Source organism: Poeciliopsis prolifica, unplaced genomic scaffold (assembly GCF_027474105.1).
Source record: "Poeciliopsis prolifica strain line A6 unplaced genomic scaffold, Auburn_PproV2 SCAFFOLD027, whole genome shotgun sequence".
NCBI lineage: Eukaryota > Metazoa > Chordata > Actinopteri > Cyprinodontiformes > Poeciliidae > Poeciliopsis > Poeciliopsis prolifica.
This window is the reverse complement of record NW_026562402.1, coordinates 5,543,137-5,559,993: the sequence shown is the minus strand read 5'-3', so window position 1 is coordinate 5,559,993 and position 16,857 is coordinate 5,543,137. Positions and strand designations below refer to the sequence as shown.

The window sequence follows — 16,857 nt, the reverse complement described above, 5'->3', positions numbered from 1 at the left end:
TATAGACCTAAGTGTTGGACCTTTGAAAAGCTTCATTGTCATCTTTATCAATTGTGTTGTACCCTCTGAATGTGCAGTAGTGGCAGTCTCACAGGCATTTTAAGGTGTTTGCTACGAACGTTGAGTAAAAAGATTACCCTGTTATGAGATTGTTGCCTGCTTTTCTTTGTTTGTGCTGACCAAACACAGGAAGCAAAATGCCTCCCAGGTAGCATTTTTAAAAAGCCTCCCTCTGTCGAGGAGGAGTCAGACGGGCGGCAACTATGTGGTGAAGTAGAACGACATGTTCTGTTTGCGTCACTTCTCCTATAAATGTCTGTGAACTGTGACTGTCCCTACTTGCAGGTCAGATGAGCTCAAGCATTATTCAGTACTCTAACTACTCCGTATCTGCACAATGCATTGACATGTTAAGGCGTCAGAGATGCTACAGCAAACACCAGCCCGGTACTATCTCACTTATTCCTCAACACATATTATTAATCAGGTCACACATATGTGAACAAGACAAACTGGGTAAAAGGGGGATTTATATTTCAATGTCAAGAGTTTCTTCTGGAGATATCTGTCCTTGTTGTCCCACTGTAAATACTGTCCTTTCGCATATCTCTGGATTACTTCACCCCAACACCATTTTGCACAAACCTACTTCTGTGATATAAGTGTGAAAAGAAAAAAAAACACCCAAACATGTACCTAGCAATAGTAGCAGTTTCTTTTTCCTCATAAATAACTGCTGTGACTAATTAGGGAGACGGTGAGTCAGAAATGATCAAATCTCACCTACAAATTTATTTAATTTCCGAACCAGTTATATCACATCTTTTTTCATTTTACTGTGTGGTTTTGTTGGGGTTGGTTCATTTTCCTGTGGGAGTAATGAAATATTTTCTCTTGGTTTTGCTTTTAAAATGTGACTACAGCATCAAAACATATCTTATGACATTTTTGCCATGTGATGCCAGAGGTTTTTGCCCACATCAGCTTTTAGTTTAGTTATAATTCAGAGTCCAAAACCTTTTTGTTTGAAACCCACAAAACAACAATGGCAGACTTTTGACCTCAAACATTGTTTGGGGTGACAATCTGCCAATTTGATACAAATAATCTATTGTATCAAATAAAACAGTCTTAGTTAGTAATTATCCTTGACCAACAGTTGGTTAAAAGAAAATTATTTTATTGAATATATTGTATTTGCCAAAGTCAACTAGTTTAACTCTGGATCAGAACTAAAGTAAATTGAAACAGTAATGCTGTGAACGTTTTAGAATTCTGATGACTAACTTCATAATTTCAAAAAAAAAAAAAAAATTCTTGAAAATGAATAAACAAACTTCTACATTGATACAAACTGATTTGTTAATCAGCACCAAATGAAAGCAGGAACTGATGAAACAGATGGGTTCAAAATGAGGGTATAAATTGATAAAAAGACAAACCAATTTACCATGTGAAAAAACTTTTTTTTTTTTTACCATTTTTAAAGACAACACAAAAAGATTGTTTTTTTTATTATTATTATTTACCTTGATTTTTGTATATTATCTCAAGACTCCCAGCTTAAAGTCTCCAGACCCAGGAAGAGATTCTGATCAACACCTTGAAAACCATACTGTAGTTTACAAGTATTTTAATCAACTCAAGTTACTTTTTAAAAGCTTATCTGTTAGAAACTTTTGACATGCTCTGATAACTAATGATCAAAGTCTTTTGTTTCCTAAGACGAACCTCTGACAAAAAGCTCCCAGAGGCTCAGTGAATTTCCAGCTTTGTAATATGATAGGATGCCATAAGTGCAACAAGTCCGGTTGTAAAATTTTCTTTGAGCTAAAAATGCCACACTCAACTGGAATCCATTGGGAACAATGATAACTCAGCCCTGACAGGCTAAGCCACATAGAATCAGCCATTGGCTACTGAGCAACAAGTTCAAAATGCCTTCAAGCCTCAAAACCTCATTTTACCTGAAGAGCAGTGCAAGAATAGTATAATTTGTGGGTTTCCATGGTTGAGCAGTGAGATCCAAGCTTCACAAGTGCAATGCAACTACATGCAGTCATTTAAAAAGACAAACCAATGTCACTTCTTAAAAAGAAAATGCTTCGACTGAAGAGGAGACATGTTTTATGGAGAGACAAAGCATGACTTTCTGTCTGACAATCCATTGGATAAGTTGGGGTTTGGGAGTTGGCAGGAAAGCAACACTTAACACAACAGAGTCAGGAAAGTTGAGTACAGAGGGGATTGTGGTGACCCCTTAGTTCAGAGGTGTCAAACTCCAGTCCTCAAGGGCCGCTGTCCTGCAGTTTTTAGATGTGCCACAAGTACAAAACGCTGGAATGAAATGGCTTAATTACCTCTACCTTGTGTAGATCAGTTCTCCAGTGCTGTGCTAAAGACTGTCCTAATTATTCTGTTCAGGTGGTGCACCAGAGGCACATCTAAAATTTGCAGGCCTCCAGGACTGGAGTTTGACAGCTGTGATTTAGTTTGTATGCTTCAGCATGCAAACAAATGTTTTGAATTCAGTATTGAGGAAGTAGACTGGTCTGGTCCAAGCCCTGAACTCAACTTGACAGAGCACCTCAGGAATGAAAATACCGCTTCAAAGTTGCCAGGAAAGAAAATGTGTGTTGCAACCGTTTCTCTGTGTTGTGTAGACAAACATTTGCGACTTGCATGCGCTTTATTTCAAACGTGATTACTCGGATTATCCAAACATGTGGTCATCAGCTGCAGGTCCACCCATCCATTTTTCAACCCATTAGAGTTGGATCAATCAGAGCTTAAACGGGAGATGCTGCGACTTCGCTGTGATGGCAAATGACTGACACCCTCAGTCTGACTCCATGTCTGCCTTAAGCATGGAGTCAGACTGTCTAATATCTGCAATATGTGCGGATATTGAGCAATCAAACATTCTGGAGGTATGTCTTGTGCACCGATAAGCATAAACTGAATTCGATTTAAAAAAGAAAAAAAAAAAAAAAAAAAAAAGATATATATATATATATATATATATATATATATATATATATATATATATATATATATATATATATATATATGTATGTGTGTGTGTGTGTGTATATATATGTGTGTGTGTGTATATATATATGTGTGTGTGTGTATATATGTATAGGTATAGTCCTACAAATTTCAGAGATAGTCTCATTTGCTTTGTATTCAAACTCCCTCGCCTCACTGTATTTAACAGGCAGTGATGGGATCCTCCTGCGAGCTTCTCAGATGTCAAAGCACCATCGCTCAACCAGGGGTTTTCTCACGCATGCGCACGGGCATGTAACTATCTCATCGGGAAAAAGGAAAAAAAAAAAGAAAGAAAAAAAAAAGGAAAAGAAGTTCACACACAAAGCCACGCCTGCGCGGTGCGCCTCTCATTTACAAGCGAAGTTGCTGCATCTTTTTAGGAAGCTACATGCTTTCTTTCGACACCCAAAGGTCGCGTGGTGTCAGGGACGCGCCTTCGTCACGGGAACAGAACCGGGGCGCGTTCGCGAGGAGGAGTGCAAGCGCTCGCGCCGCTTTAACAGCGAGGAGAGTATCAAACCAGCGTGCAGGGGGATCCAGCCTAATGGTTTACATCGGGTCACAACGACCAGTCAATGATTCGCGTCAAGCAGGCGACGGTCCTTTTCTCGGCCGGCTTTTATTCTGCAGGTCTTTTGTATTTTGCACCGGGAGGAACTGACACAGCAAACTCATCTGTATGATCGGGGAGCAGGAGCACACAGTATGGTCCGGGAAACCAGACATTTATGGGTGGGAAATTTACCCGAAAATGTACGAGAGGATAAAATTATTGAGCACTTCAAACGGTGAGTACGAATATTATTAGGACATGTGTACATCCCCCCCACCCCCCCGATATTTTCATTATTATTATTATTATTATTATTATTATTATTATTATTATGCACGGCCAGCATCTCTCAGTCTGTGCTGTGACATATTTGTAAGGGAAGTCGGGATGGAGCAGGAGGTCTCCCCCTGTAGCCAGGTCCCATTTGGCAGCCGTGCTGTCAGCTCCCTGCGCTTTCGGCGGAGACTCATCCGCTCGGCTCGCAGACATATGGACGCAGCCGCTGCGCTCGGCGCCTGCCACAACTTGCCTCCCCTTCACGTCGGGCCGGGCGCACGTTTCCATCAGGCTGCAGGCTGACTTTCAGCGCAGCCCACCTTTGCTCCCTGATCTCCGCAAAGGAAGACACAAGTCAGGCAATGTAAACAAACCCCAGTCCTTCCCGGAGGGGGGGCTGGAGAGCAGCGCGTTTCACCGCCTGGATCTCTCGGTGGTTCGGATGTTTTGCATCGACTTTTGGCCATCTCAGATATTGTTTCCTAACCAGACACATTTTAATTATTATTATCTTTTTTTAAAAAACTTTTTTGCACAAAGTGTGCTTATTAGCATTATAAATCTTTCAGAGTCCACAGTATCCGTCTACAACCTCCATCGCACCCTCTCTCTCTCTCTCTCTCCCTCCCTCCCTCCCCAGAAGTGACGTGCAGTTCACGCCGCAGCTTTGTTGCAGCCAGCCCGGCTGTGGCTGAGCGGTGATGCCGCTCCGCTGATGTGCAGCGCTGGAGCACACAGTCTGTGGCGGAGTGTTTACTTTCGTGAGCAGAAAAAAAAAGGTCGCCCACCCCTCCCATGAAAACCGCGTTTCTTCCCCGCTGCTGCTGACTTGCAGAGCCCGCAGGGTGTTGCGACTCGAGCCAAATCAGATCCATAGTTTCTTAAATTAGCCCGTTATTCTTCTTCTTCTTCTTGCTGCAGTGTTGGGCTTCAGATAGGATGAGAAACACCTATCAGGCGCTTATCAACGATTCAGCTCTTTGTTGTCTCTTTCTGGACTGGAAAATAATAATAATAACAATAATAATAATAATAATAATAATAATAATAATAATAATAATAATAATAATATAATTAATTATAATAATAACGATGATGATAATAATGTTAATTTGGGGCTGAGCGTGTCTGTGTGTTTTCAGGGCTGTCAGGGAAACAGCAGTCCCGCTGCTCTGTGCATATGTTAGAAAACCAGACAGCTCAAAAAAAAAAAAAAAAAAAAAAAGGCTAAACGTCGCGTTTCGTTTTCACTTCACAGACGCCGCCATATCGGATGGAAGCCATAAAAGCGTCGACATATGGGCTGACCTAAACAAAAGAAAAAAAAAAGAGAGAGAGAGAAACAATGTACCAAAACACGAAAAGCATTCCTATCAGATCAATGCAGTGAAATGCTGCTGTCGACGTCTTTTGTTTTCGTGCCCGTTTGACGCCGTGAGGCGACAGAACAGGAGAAGCTTTATGTCTGATTCACGCTGCTGCGCACACCGCGCTGTGACGGGCTTCCTCTCTATATGCCGTTTTATTTACATAATCCCTTGATATGATGTGCGTAATGATAGGGGGGTTTGTGTTGAGGGGGATGGTGGTGACTGGCAGGCTGGTACTGCAGCAGAGAGTGTGTGTGTGTGTGCGTGCGTGCGTGTGTGTAGGGGAAAACGGAGCCCATCTCTGCCTCAGCCCCTGCGTTCACCCAGAGGTAGTTGGGGTTTGCAGGTGCATGACAGCCCAGTGTGTGATAGAAGTCATTGAAGATGGGGGACGGCAGAATGAGTAAGCAGTGTGAAAAGCTTTTCTAAAATGGCGTCGGGGGCTGTTCGGTGTTTGGGAACCGGGATGCCAATACATTTGAGTTTCCCCACTGACTGTGTCAAACTGCAGAGACGCGCTGGTGATTAATCCGGTCCAAGAAAGAGACACCAAGCTCTGCAATTGCTTTAATAGGTTTGATATTTGAGTGGCGGTTATTAATTTTGTCATTCATAGTTTCATTAAAGGCAAACAAACAAACAAAAAAAGAAACATTGCAACTTTTACAAATGTTAAAGTCGTTTTATTAAGGAGTCAGAAAAACAGTCCCCAGAACTTCCTCTGACTATATCGAGCATAAAGCTGTTCTACCTTTCTCCCACCTATTGCTGCACATTGCCATCAGCTGGCTGAAAGCCACAGAGCAAAATTTAGATGTTTGGAAAATGTTCTGCTCACAAAAAGACAGATGGTCCCAATGTGGAGATTAAAGAGGTGACCACTTCAATTTAAATAAGGTTTAAACTTAGAGTAGGGAAGTAATGAGTGGCGTTGCATGTGCTCACTACCCAAGTACAGAGGCTGTAGTCGGGCTGTTGCGGCCCAAGTTGCGGCCCAAGTTGCGGCTGCAGCAAGAACCCGTAAAAAATGATAGCAATTCAATTTTTTTCCTTTTTTAAGTTAATATCTTTTGTGGCATCTTCCAGCAGCACAACTGCACATTAGTTAGGACTGGAAGCTTTTAAGCTAATGGCCAGTTCGAGAGAGGCAAAGACCAAAGTGAAGTTCTACCACCTTAAAACAACTCCAGTCTCAAAATAATTATTGTGGTTCATTCAAAGTGTATTTTCTGAACCTTCAAGCTGTTAATAGATCTGCATTGAGCAGTCATTGTCACGAAAGTTGGTGATTATTTACTCTAGAGTAGCAGATAGGAAGTAGTGTACTACTAATGGTCTTCCTGTGTGAAACACATCTAGTTGCTCTCTGATATAAAAATAAAGTGGCGTAAAATATTGTAGCTTAGCGTACCATTAATACAACAATATTATTCCACTGTTCTGTTTTCAGACCAAATATTTAACACAAGAAGTATATTGTTGGGGCACCTGCTTCTACCGCCATTTGCTGTGTAAATAATTGTCAGCTTCTTTGTAATAAACGCCCCGATGATGGTGTGACAATCGCTTAAAGGCTCATAAAACAGTGTTAGCAAAAAAATCTATATGTGGTTTTGAGACAGGAAGGTGGTAGAAGTCTACTGCAAATAACCTTTAAGGTGTTTTGAGCTATTTATTGAGCTATTTCTTTAAGATCATCATCATCACTCCAAAGTCAGCAAATTCAGATTATTATCTGTTGTGCAATGACAGAAATGTAAGCAGTTTAGACATCTGTATTTTTTAAAATAGGAGCACACTACCCAACAACGCATTGAAATGCTAAATAAATTCACGTTACATTGAACTTAGAACATTTTGTATTCAAGAAATGTATTTTTGTCTTCCTGAGATGTTCTTTTGTATTTTTTCCTGCCTGTGTGTTTATTGACATGTGGCATTTCAAGGTTCAAGTCTAGTTGCTGGGTTACTGTTGCCTTGTAAGAACCTGGGACTGAGCGGAAAGCAAGAGTACGGCAACCAAACCACTGTACCTCCCACAGCGTCGCTCACACGCGCTTATTCGGATTAGGAGAATCACAAATAAACTGTTACAACTGAATATTTTTAAGCCGTGTGCGATGATACATTTTCATTTGTAACCTCGATTACTGACATGTTTTGATCCCTTTTTCTTTCTCCCCATCCCCACTCCCTCAGATATGGACGAGTGGAGAGCGTCAAGGTCCTGCCCAAGCGAGGCTCAGAGGGTGGAGTTGCAGCATTTGTGGATTTTGTGGACATCAAAAGTGCTCAAAAGGCTCACAATGCAATCAACAAGATGGGGGACAGAGACCTGCGCACAGATTACAATGAACCAGGAACAATTCCTAGTGCAGCGAGGGGGCTGGACGATAGTCTGTCCTTAGGCTCACGTGGCCGGGATGTGTCAGGGTTCACAAGGGCGACAGGGGGGGCCGTGTATGGGCCCCCCACGTCGCTTCACAGCAGAGATGGACGCTATGAACGCAGGCTAGACGGGTAAGTGGAGAAAGTTCGTCCTCTGAAGACAGAGCGAACCGTGTTTTGTGGTAAACGCCTTTCCTCCGAGCATCTTTCCACCATCTATTCATTTACTTATGTAGAGGTACAGAGTAGAAATCATGTTTCAGAATGAAAACTGCTGAGGATAATCTCTAAAGTACCCCAAAGAGTAGTCAGAGCTCCTGGATTCACCCTCGGTGTTTTCCTAAATGAAAACGTGTCTGTGCACGAGGGCATCTGTCGGCTGTTATGAGCAGATAGGAGATCAAACAGCCGCTGGGGATCAGGTTTGTTGTCTTGGTCATCCCTGTGAGTTGGAATGATCAAATGTGGAAAACACGGGGCAAAGATTGGATACCGCAAAATTTCCCAGGATTATTGGAAGTTACTGGAGAGAGGAAAAATAAAAAAGGGAGAGAGGGAGTTAAAGAAAGAGAGAGAGAGTGGTCCAGCGGCCATCCCTGGGATTCCTGTAAATGTGGAGCTACCTGCCCTGTTCAGTGGATTAATTTCACTCATCTTTTCTTCATGTAACAAATCTACCAAGACACCAGCACACATTACATGTACGTATAAGAGCCCATTGTCTGGATTAGTCTGATTTGGTTTCTCACCTCACGGAGGTGCTCACTTCTCTCATGGGTTGGAGTTATGTGGATACCGTACACAGGATATTTATTCCCTACTGTTGGATTAACAATGGCATGACACGTGAAGAATGTGCCTTCGTACTAAAGGTATGGTTTGCATTCTCCCTTTTTTTTCTCCATTTATTTGTGTACTTTTTTTTTGTTCATTTAATTTTGGGATTATATCTAATCAGGGCATTACAAATTGAGCATTGGGAGACCTCTACTGATGAGTCAGAACAGTAGAGACGACAAAAACACGTGAGCAAAAGACTTCCCCCTCCCCCACCAGATTTTTTTTGTGGAGTTTATTTTTATATTGCAAAAGTTGAGGATCAACTTGGACTACATTTGGATCGTATAAATAAAGAGACATGCTGGAAGTAGTTTTGACTGGAGTGTTTAAATTTTGTTTCTAATGGAGAAAACCTATCTCTCCTTTGTGGATTAACAGCTCCTCTTCTAACTGTGGAACTATAACTAAACCATGGATACAATTAATGAATCGGACAAAAGTAGAGGACTAAGTTTTACCTTTGGACCGCATTCGCAGAGGACTTAGCTTGAGATTGGAGAGCACACAAGCTCTTAAATGTGAAAGACATGGAAGACAGTCAAGAGACATAAACGTCAAGGAGACTTTGAGTCGTTATTAGTGTTGCCTACCTGTGGAATGACAGTACTTTAATCTGGATTACATTTTTACCTATTATTTACCCCCGTAAACCTTCCTTGATGTGCAACAGGAGCCTGACTGGTTTATGGATGTGGGCATTACTACCACAGTGGATGTTAGGACTTCAAAAAAACAGAAGGCGCTCATCACTGCAGACTCATCGATCAGCTTTCTGAAGATGGACTTCTGGATTTAACTGGACATAGTGAAACTTTTTTTTTTGTTTGTTTTGTTTTTTCTCCAGTGGATTTGTGAACTCAGACATATTCCAGCATCAAAATGGAAACCCTAAATCGGATCACTGAAGGAATATTTGAACAAAACCGAACACTCCGGCTGGCCTGAAAATGAGGATTACGTTTTGCAATGTGAACATTTTTTTTTTTTTTCACCTCCACTCAACATTTTTTGCCATGTTTTTGCTCACAAAGTTCTATCTCCCTAAATTGTATTTGGAATTGTAGGTCAAGTTACCACTCTCTCAAAAGGTTGGTATGCCCTGCCCTGTGTATTTTAGCTGTCCTCTCTAACCCCCTAGTTTGATCCCCTGTCTCTCTCCATTTCCTCACTAACAAATAGCTGGTGCATAGATTTACTGCTTTTTGAAATATGTTACTTTACCTTGTGTCATTCTCCTTTTTCTTCCTCTTCTTACCTCACCCCACCCTCAGCTCCTGGTCCCAACCCCCGGCCCTCTTGTCTTTGACAGATTCTTAATCGATGCAGGTTTTGACGATACTCCATAATGAAACAAGCAAAAAGCAAAAAAAAAAAATATATATAAACACATTCACGCAGATAAAGTCACCTAAATATCAAGAAGCAATTCACTTATTATTAGACTGATAATTAAAATATTTTTAATTCCTAATGAATTGATTCAAAGTAATTTTCCTTCTCACAACTGCAAATGTTCCCTGAAAAACAGAAAAAAACACACATATATATATTATATAATATATATATATATATATATATATATATATATATATATATATATATATATATATATATATAGCTTATTTCTTTAAACAGCTGTACAGCAGAACATCGAGTCAATCCCAGACACTCCCCCAGGATCTCATTCTTACGGTTTGACAGGCAACATTTACGTCACAAAACCTTTTTTAAGCAAACACTCTCCTGTGATCAGAATCAGTTCTAAATTAGAAGTACTTTTGATTATCTACATGTTAAAATCAAGCTGTTAAAAGTCATAATAAAATTATATAAAAAAAAAATTACAGGGCAGTGTTAATCAAATTTACAACATTTAATATTTGAAACTTTTTTTTTAATTTTTAAGAAATAAACTGGTATCTAGCTGTCTGTCTTATTATGTTATCCTACACATAATGTTGAAAAACATTCTTCTTTTGAAACTATCTTTATTGCGCTTCCCTCGCGTATTATTTTTCAACATTTTCTCCCACTCTTTCCTCCCTTTGTTGCGGATTTTACGGTGTAGCATACGGTAATGTTGCAAGTCATCGAGCACATCATTTATTTCGAGCTCACCAAATTGTCATTTTGATGGATTACACTGATTTGTAACCTCGATGAGCACAAAAGACACGCTCCCGCTTCAGCTGGTTTTATTTCCAAATCCAGTTTCAGGTGTTTCCTGAGAGAACACTATAATTGGCTTTACTTCACTACTAATATCGGAAAATCACATTACTACGGATTTTTATTTAGTATGCAAGAACAAGAGTGTCGAGTTTGTCAGTCTGTTTATGTCATAACTATGTTTGGGCCGTAGCTTGGCAAAGCCATTTCAAAAGATTTTGAATGCATTGTTGCTATATGACTGAGCCCGCATATATAAGCCTCCTTTTTATCATGCAGCAGGAATGAATCCTCATGAATATGCTGCTCACGTAGAACCAAAACAGTTGATGTGCTTAGCATGCACCCGAGTGGACTAATAATCACACACTGATGGAAATTCTGTACAAAGGTGAAAAAGAAAAAAAAGAACTGAATTATTTTTAAGTTCTATGAATAATGTAAAACCATATATATATATTTATATTTATATATATATATATATATATATATATATATATATATATATATATTTATATTTATATATATATATATATTTTTTTTTTTGACGTGAAAATGAAGGGTATCTGTTGAGCACTGGGCCGGCGCCACTGAATTAACCATTTTGGAGAGCATCTGGGGGTCAAGCTAATCCATCAATTTCACAGCAGATATCCTTGTGCCATACATGCTATTCATGAATCCAGAATGCAGACGATCAAATCAAATAGGCCGAAACAGACCTCGCCCCCTGACCCTCTCGTGCTCCGTATGTATCGTGCCATAAAAAGACTCAATGCTTGTCTCCTTAAGCAAATAATCTAGGGCACTGTCTAAAGTTCACACAGTGTTCTGCTCTTTTAAGCAAGGCTTCTATTTGTGATTCAAAATATTTTGTTCTCATTTTGCCCATATCAGCACAAAGGGTTACCATAAAGGGATTTATGTTCTTAGTACAAAGGGTTCTACCAAAGTCCTCTCGTCAGTGGCAGTAAAATGAAGGCGTCAGGTGCAAAGGCCAGGTTGAGTCCTCACTAATTATTTACGAAAATCCCCCTTCAGGACATCGTACGGTGACACCGAGGAAGATGCTTGTGTAACGGCATCATTAGAGAAATATATCAGCAGCCTTTGATACCACTTGTCCTGTGGATTTCTATTGGTTCAAAGGACAGCAGAGACTTGCATAGAAATGTGCTTATATGATGAAGTGACAGTTTGATTTGAATCCATCTGGACAAATTCTTAAACGTTTTTATATTTTCGTTTCGTTGAAAGAGATGCCGCATTTTCAATTGTACGGCACAACAAAAACTATTTCTCAAGGATCTTGTCACAGTTGCCGTTGCTTCCCACAAAAATACCTGACAGAAAAAACTTTTTAAAAAAAGAAACAGCAGTTGGATAAAAAAATTGTAGTGAGAGAAAAAAACAACAACATACATGTTGTCCAGGGGATTCATTTCCAGCTCACACAGCTTTGGACAGGAAACATTAGTTTGTGAAGATAGTAGGATTTAGCCATCATGGGAAAATATTGACAGCTTTTCTCATATTTGATATCACAGTTACTGCGATCAAAAGACCTTTAAAAAAAAAAAAGTTAAATCCCTTTTGAATATGAGCCAGAATGAATAAATGTGTAACATGTGGAGTGGCTGCTACAACGCGACACTTCTAGTCCGATCAATACAACCGACTGCAGCAGGCGTGAGAGCGGACCACGAGTGTGACAGACAGCCACGCCTCCAATGTAAAAATAGCCAGCCTCTGATTTGTAATGTTGTTTAGATAATGCTTACTGTTTAGGCCATTCCATTCAGTTTTTGAATACTAGCTGCTGGTTGCTAAATAAGTTCAGTAATCTTCATGCATCACTGTAATTTGAATTAGGGTAACCTAGAAATCTTACATACGTAATTTCAGGACGTTGCTGTGATGGGTTTGAAAACTTCAGATTCGTCCAAAGCTCCAAACAGAAACCACAGGTCAGCTGCGGTCAGCATGACCAGTAAAGGTCCCCATTGAGAGGCCCAGACAGTGAAGTTAAAAAGTCAGTGCCTTTATTAGTTTTGTGGAAGCTAATCTTTGCTGGACAAATGGCACATGAAAATTAAAAAATGGTACATTCTGAAAATAATCCTGCATCAGAATAATTTAATTTTCTCTGTGCAGGATACAATTTAGGATAGTAAATTATACAAACAAAAAAGAAAATAAACAGTAAATACAATTTCTGTTTGCAACACATAATTTAATCATAGTGTAGCATCTTGAGGGTTTGCAAGTACATTATTATATGAATTAGTTTCTTAATTATTTTTTTTTATTTTGTCTTTTAGGTGGGCAGATACTATTTTAAGCTACTCTCTGTTTCTGCACCTTCTTGAACAATTACAAAAACTTAACCTTAAGCAGCTCCCCATAATTAAAATTTTTTTTAAACTGAGAACCTTAAATTAATTTTTTTTTCCTATTTCTCTGTTTTAACCAAATCTAAAACCCATTCATCTATTTTGCAAAGTCCTGCTATAATGAGGGCCGTAAGTGTCTTTGGATGAAAACACACTGGGCCTTGAGTTGGAACGGCGTGCCTAATTTGCTGCTTATAATTCGATCTGATTTCAAACAGCAGTAATTGCTGTCCCGTCCCGCTCATTATGGTGAGTTTTGTAATATGACTCCCGTAATGATAAATCGCTTGTAATACCATTTTAAATTCTGATCGCTGGATTTAGAAGAGACATTTTGTTTCAAGTTTGAACAAAGTGTCCTCATTAAAACCAATTTTTTTTTAAACGTAGATTCCAAAAAACACATTGGTCTGTGGAGGTTGTTTTTAAAGATCTAAAGGAATCAGACTGTGTAGTTATGACTTAATGGCTTATGTGTTATTGGCTAAACAAAAATCCTCAGCAAAAGGATAAAGCATGTCAACATGGCTTGTTTGTGGATGACAAAGGAAACGATTATATTCGGTCTTCAAGTCACAGATGGAAAAAAAGAAAAAACCTGATGCTCACTTGTCTTATCAGGCACGTATTTAACCCTTCTTTTAGTTTTGTTGGTAGATTAGTGACTCATTTCCCCTTGAAATGCAAACGTCTTTCTCAATTCTTCTCAAACATTTTGCTCCGTCTTTCCCTGTGTCTAATTATGGCAACCCCCTTATTGTATATAACAGACCATGTTGATTGTCCACCAACCTGGATTGATAAAACTGCAAAGTAACTTGGCTTCTCTTTGTGTTTGCTAGGACTGCGGAAGGTCGGGAACGGACATACGATCACGCCACCTACGGACATCATGAGCGACCTGGCAGCAGCTTCGACCGTCAACGGCACTATGAAACAGACTATTACCGTGATGCAAGAGAGAGGACTCTTAGCAATGCTGGAAGTGGGTCTGGCACCACTGGTGGAAGTAGCACAACTGTGCCGTCAGGTGTCAGTGGAACTATAGTTGGTCCCGTTGCTGGAAACACGGGAGCCGGCGGATCGGCTGGGGCGTCGACGGGAGGGAGCGCAGGATCTACTTCCAGCGGTGTCGGCTTCTATCGCTCCCACAGCAGGAGTCCCTGTCGGTTTGAGGCACCAGAGCCTCGCTATGAGTCTCGTTCCAGGGAACCGTTTACGTTGGCCAGTGTGGTTCACAGGGACCTGTACCGGGATGACCGGGGACGGCGTGTGGAGAGGTCATACCGCCACAGTCGCAGCCGGTCTCCACACTCGACACATTCGCGAAATCCCTCGCCTCAGAGACTGGTGACTCAGACTACTCGTCCTCCACGTTCCCACAGTGGGTCAGGATCTCGCAGCCGCTCATCCAGCTCAGACTCAGTCAGCAGCACCAGCAGCAGCACGAGTGGCAGGTGAGCTGAATTATACAGTCAGATTTTTTTTTTTTTTTTTTACTTCCCTTTTGAAATGATTAAGTCCTATGCATGGAAGTAACCCAAGATAATAAGTGTTTCAGAGGAACTCAACGAAAGTTGTATTTCCTCATTAAATGCCTTAATCAGCTATGTTGACCTCAAAAAATTGTGCAACATCTTTTCTTAAGTCCATACCACATTTTCAAATAAGATTGTGCAAGATGTCTACCAATGAGGCGGAGATCTCATCTACGTCAGGATGCTGCTTAAGATTAATTTAGCACAAAACTGGTGTTTGTATAATCACATTTATTTGACAAATCTTTTGACGCTTATGCCTTACGAAGCATATGACTATGTTATTTGTATGTGGCTTGAATATGACGATGAGTGATTTAAGACAGCAGTGTCCAAAGTTGGTCCTTCAAAGGCCGCCGTCCCGCATGTTTTAGTCTCTCCCTGATGGTAGCAGCAACAAAAGTGTTCGTCTTTAGCCTTCTAATGAGTCGACATGTGATCTAGAAGTCGTCATAAGGCAGAACATTTGGAATGATAACATTTCCCTTCACCGGATCAACCACTGCCACTCAGGATTTTGGACGTGTCACACAAAAGAGCTTTGGACATAGCCTTCCAACAAGTGAGAAAAATAATGCTGCCATTCTTTTCTAATGGTTACGGTAATAAAAAATGTAATTCTTTGGTTTTTACAGAGTGTGTACAGGCCTTTAATAATAACTTTTTGTAGGTTTTTTTTTCTTATGTAGAGATTGGATTGGCTTATTCTACTCTGACTACAGATTATCTATAACACAGTTTGGGATTTTTAAACCTTTCATCGCGTCAAGGTAAAGAGGGATTCCTAGCTTTGTCAGTGACGACAGCAAAATAACATCTCAATATTATGAACCTCTTGTCTCACTATATCACTCTTTTATCCTACTGGAAATTGTTCTATAAAGCATAAAATCATATTTGATGGTAGTGAGACACTTGCATTTATTTTCTAAATGTATTGTTAGGCTACTTACCAGGCCTAAAAATAAATGTGTAATATTTGCTTACCGTGTATTTAGGCAGCCAAATGTTACATGGTGAAAACTGAAATCCAAAGCAGCAGATTTACTGCTGTGCTTGGATTGTGAGGGTTATTTCTGATCAGCAATTGCAGACAACGTTCAAATTTAGCCAAATGTGCCTCTGATTTCCTGCTTTAGCTTTAGACAGCAACCATAGCAACGCTCCCATTTCCTGTGTTCAGTCATTTCCGAGGAGCTGTCCCACAAATATTACATACCATTGTCCTGCAGGTAATGGATTTTATATTAATCGGCAGAAGTGTTCAGTTGGTGATGGCGACTCATTTCAGCGGCCGTTGTATTCCTCATTTGGTCACATAAGACAAAGTGAAGGCACCCTGAGGTTTTTCTGCTTGATTAATGCCTCACTTCAGGTGCTCTGTCTGCATGTTGGAACATTTATTTGAAGGCACACGTTGCCAAGAAAAGATACTGCCTGTCACAAAACACACACACGCACAGCCTTTTTGTTACTTATATTCAAAATAAAATCCTTCTTCCAATTTAAATTGTTGTTGGTAAGATTGTCTCCACATGTGTTAAGTGGCTGTAGGTTATAAAGGAAGGAAAAATGATCTTTGTAAGTGCTATAAAGGCACTCTCTCTGTATCATAACTATTTGCATACTGCTAAAGTTCACTTAGATTATCCAACGTCGATTTATGCTTTTACTTAGCTTGCCTCATGGGGGGTGGTTTTTGAGCGCAGTGGACCACGGCTTTTTAAAACCATCATAAAAGATGAAACGTTTACCTCTTTCTAATACTTTGTGGTAAATTCACTAAATGCTTCTCGTCAATTGCTGGAGCACTTTCTTTCTGAAGAAATATGACGGAGGTTATTACAACTAGGAAATGATTATTCATGTGGCAAACACTGCAGTAGATTGCAATAAAGATAAATTAAAGTTGTTTTCTGCAATGTTATTTCAGTGTCTTGCATCACTGAGTGATTATTCTCAATCTTGTGAATTTAGATTCTTAATCTGAGTTTTGTTTCTTTCACTGTTATCATGACACCTCTAAAATGTTTTACTAGGCATAAATATAAAGATTAAAAATCACAGTGACACTGTTTCATAGGAAATGACTCTATCTAGCTCCTCTCCAGTTTTTTTTTCTTTGACTGCATCGCCTTTGGACGTGGCTTTTAACGACGTGCAGCGACACATGCGGTTCGTCCAGGAAGTGCTGCGGGGAGACTGTCGGGAGATGGCAGCTGTATTTTTCGCACTGCCTACCTCTGTATGGGTAGCTGCGAACCCCCCACCCTCCC

The 16,857-nt window shown here is 40.1% G+C and overlaps 1 protein-coding gene across 1 annotated transcript in view; it reads left to right on the top strand.

Annotated features, from left to right (window-relative positions):
- Positions 1-3,433: 3,433 nt before the first annotated feature.
- spen (spen family transcriptional repressor) overlaps positions 3,434-16,857 on the top strand; it is a 28,228-nt gene continuing 14,804 nt past the window's right edge. Inside the window, exons 1-3 of the mRNA XM_055048398.1 lie at positions 3,434-3,842; positions 7,453-7,773; positions 13,886-14,500. Of these exons, the coding sequence (XP_054904373.1) occupies positions 3,760-3,842; positions 7,453-7,773; positions 13,886-14,500 (1,019 nt within the window). The 5' untranslated portion in view covers positions 3,434-3,759. The remainder of the gene's footprint in view (positions 3,843-7,452; positions 7,774-13,885; positions 14,501-16,857) is intronic.